This window comes from Rhagoletis zephyria, unplaced genomic scaffold (assembly GCF_001687245.7).
Source record: "Rhagoletis zephyria isolate East Lansing unplaced genomic scaffold, Rhagoletis_zephyria_1.1 Rzeph_scaffold_29538, whole genome shotgun sequence".
Taxonomy (NCBI): domain Eukaryota; kingdom Metazoa; phylum Arthropoda; class Insecta; order Diptera; family Tephritidae; genus Rhagoletis; species Rhagoletis zephyria.
In genome coordinates this window covers 1-3238 of record NW_016186595.1, presented here as the reverse complement: position 1 = coordinate 3238, position 3238 = coordinate 1, and the positions used below count along the sequence as shown (strand labels likewise).

The 3238-nt window shown below is 34.1% G+C and overlaps 1 protein-coding gene across 1 annotated transcript; it reads right to left on the bottom strand.

Annotated features, from left to right (window-relative positions):
* Positions 1–1060: 1060 nt before the first annotated feature.
* RpS25 (ribosomal protein S25) lies at positions 1061–1945 on the bottom strand. Its single transcript, XM_017639295.1, has 3 exons — positions 1858–1945; positions 1288–1564; positions 1061–1228 (listed from the first exon to the last, which is right to left on the bottom strand). Exons 1-3 carry the CDS (start codon positions 1858–1860, stop codon positions 1155–1157), a joined length of 354 nt encoding a protein of 117 aa, XP_017494784.1. The 5' UTR covers positions 1861–1945; the 3' UTR covers positions 1061–1154.
* Between the last annotated feature and the right edge of the window lie 1293 nt (positions 1946–3238).

Genomic DNA, 3238 nt, shown 5'->3' with positions numbered 1-3238 from the left:
ATATTTAAGAAAGTATCGATATCATGAATCGATTTAATTCATTGCAAGTAAAATCGATATGGCGATATATCGGGCTGAACAATATCGATATCGGAAAATCGATGTTGAGAATCCTTCTCCCAATTGAATAGAATATAAGCCATAGTTATGAACTCAACTAATTGTGTTATTTCCATCTTGTATATTTCTGAGGATTAAAACGGCATGCTGGTCGACTCAAGCGGTTTGTCAAACCTAAGAGCTAAATAAATCACACAAGCTGTTGATTAAACCTACAATAGTATTTTTCAATACACTTCTTTGTAGATGAAAAATAAATAAAAACTTAAATATCGATATTGCGGGTAAAGTATCGACGTCTTCGATATATCGACCTTGGAATATCGATTCAAAAAATCTATTATCGTGCGATGAAATATCGATATTCAGAAAAATCGATACGATANAATAGTATTTTTCCATACACTTCTTTGTAGATGAAAAATAAATAAAAACCCTCATTGCAAGAATCGTATCGAATGTAAGTCGTTTTTCGAGAGTCGAATCGTATTGAAAATTTCACGTCATTGCCTAAAATTTCCACTCGACTAGTGTATTAAAACGGAAANCAAGGTGTTATCGGTTGGCAACTTCTCGCTCTAATTCCGCAATATTGACTGCCTTAGGCGAAACAGTGTTACTTTTTTAACAATTCTTTGCCTAATAATATAGTTGAATTTTTTTATTTTTTCTCNTAAATTATACATACATATGTTAATCCTAAATCCTGTTTTGTTTGTATAACTTGTGATTGTTTTTGAACTTTCGAAAAATATAAGTATTTTAGATAAGCAGTTACTTAATTTTGAATGATTATAACTTTTGTAAGATAATATTTATTTCACTATGATCCTGTAAAAACAAAGCCACCTAACTGATTTAGCGCTATCGATAGTTTTTTTTTTCGAGACTATCGTGAATATTGAGTTTTTCTGAAAACTATCAAAACTATCGATGGTGTGACTATCGATAGTTTGACACCTCTACTAGCTACAGTGCCTTTTACAAAAATTATAAAAAGTTCTTATAAAAGGAAACGAATAGTTTTATTCTACCATCAAAGCTATATCATACAAGTTTGCTATTGTATTTCTATTGCCCGAATAGTAAAACATTTACGCATCATCACCCTTGGTAGCGCGTGTGTAGATCACCTGGGAATGGTGCTGAACGACTTGTCTGATCAGACCTGCGACGACAAACAAAAAAGTAAATAACTTGAATGAAAAATTAAAGTGCATTACTTGCCTTTATCACGTAATTCCACCAGCGCCCTTTTGGCGAGAGAGCCACGAATCTTCAAACGTTCCGATACCACTGAAGGCGTGATAAGCTTGTATTGTGGCACCTCCTTGTAAAGTTTTTCATAAGTGGCTTTGTCAAACAAAATTTGATTGTTTAACTTGTCCCTGACTTTTCCTTTTGACCACTTCTTCTTCTTGGCTTTTCCGCCACCGCTACCCTCCTTCTTCTTCTGTGTCTTTTGTGGCTGTTTAGCCGACGATTTCGCGTCCTTCTTTGGTGGCTGTAAATTTTAAAAATTCCTTTGTAAATATTTACTGGGATTGGAAGTTTTGTAGCCAGCAAGTTTTGTTTCCATTACACCCTTTCACGTCACCGCTAGCACCAACAGCCAGACCATGTGCATTTGACAGCCATGTTAAATGTTTGTGAAAAATTAATGTAAACGACTTATTTAGAACGTTATTATGTAAAACTCTTTATTAAACATAGAGGCGTTAATTGACTTTGACATTATCGTATATTTTACAAGTAGAAACAAAACTTTTTGGCCGAAAATTGCAGCAAACGACTCACCATCGTGAGAAACCAAAAGCAAAAAGATGGTGGCCGGATATTGGCAGTGCTGCCACAACACAAATGCTATTATTTGACAGTAGTACAGCCCATTCACAGTAGGAATAGATAAATTGGCACAGAGGTGTTATATACCCATTTCCATAATTCCAATGTTTGAAATAAAATTCTCTCCTAAAAAATGCATATTGTTTTCGATCTATATTTACGTTCTTTGGGGTTTTTGGTAATATGAATTCGCCTTGTTTATAACACACACAAATCTAAATTCGCCAGTAACAACACCTTGCCTTTGTTTCTTTTATTTTCGAGCAGATAATAATCAGGAATTTAGAGAATTACGCTCACAGAGAGCGAAATAAAGAAACAGTGAAGAAACGCTAAACTAACAGAAACTAGCAAGTAAACAGCTGATCGATGTACTTGACTACTGAAAATATTTGGCTCGAATATTTGTTTATCCATTTTGACAGCTGCTAGTTTCTGCTAGAAAAATTTTACAAGCAAAAATTAGCAGGAGAGCCAAAAAATAAGAGCATAAGAACGAGAGAGAGTTGATAGTTTCTGCTAGTTTTTTGAGATCGGAAACGCTTTCCAACAGAAATAAGTGATAATTTGTGATAATTATCTGTTTAGAAACAAAGCTCTCTGTAAATTCGCATTGGCTGATGGCGCAATCTTTTTTATCATTATTGAGAGTTGTGTTCAAGGCGAATTTATACAAGGTGGTGTTACTGGCGAATTTAGAATTTCGTCGCGGTCCTTCTGAATGGCAAAATGATGTATTTGTTGTAAACAAGGCGAATTCATATTACAACAAACACACCATTTTGTCATTCAGAAGGAAAATTCGGCGAAATTCGCCAGTAAACGCCACCTTGTATAAATTCGCCTTGTGCGAAGCTGAGGCAATTTTGTCTCAATTTCGCGAAATTCAATTGTGAATACACTGCAAAAAAGAACAGGCATGACATAAGAATGTCTAAACGTCAGCAAATACAATAAAACGTCACCTTAAAACAAAATTCCCGATAAAATTGCTTTGATAACCCGATTTAAGTTAAATTAAAAGTTTAATTTTAGTTTAAAATAATACTACTAACGTTAGTCAAATTGTGAAATTGTGAAATAATGGGAAATATAGCGACAGAATATATATAAAGAAGATATTGAAACGTACACAAGTTTTGCAGCTACATTTGAGAGAGACTTGAAGGAAGAGAGCTACCGGGAGAGGAGCATAGATCAAGAATAAAAAACTAACTTGGGGTAATTTTTGTGAATAAACGCCAGCACTAGCGTACAGGCTTCAATAACTAAAAACATGTACGAAAACAATCCAAGTATTTTAGAAAAATGCATAATTATTTGTTTTCTGTAA

What these genes read in the sequence shown, in the direction of transcription:
- RpS25 (XM_017639295.1), bottom strand. An exon ending in GGTGGAATTACGTGATAAAG is followed by an intron (nt 1,229 to 1,287) that starts GCAAGTAATGCA and finishes TTGTCGTCGCAG; the next exon opens with GTCTGATCAGACAAGTCGTT.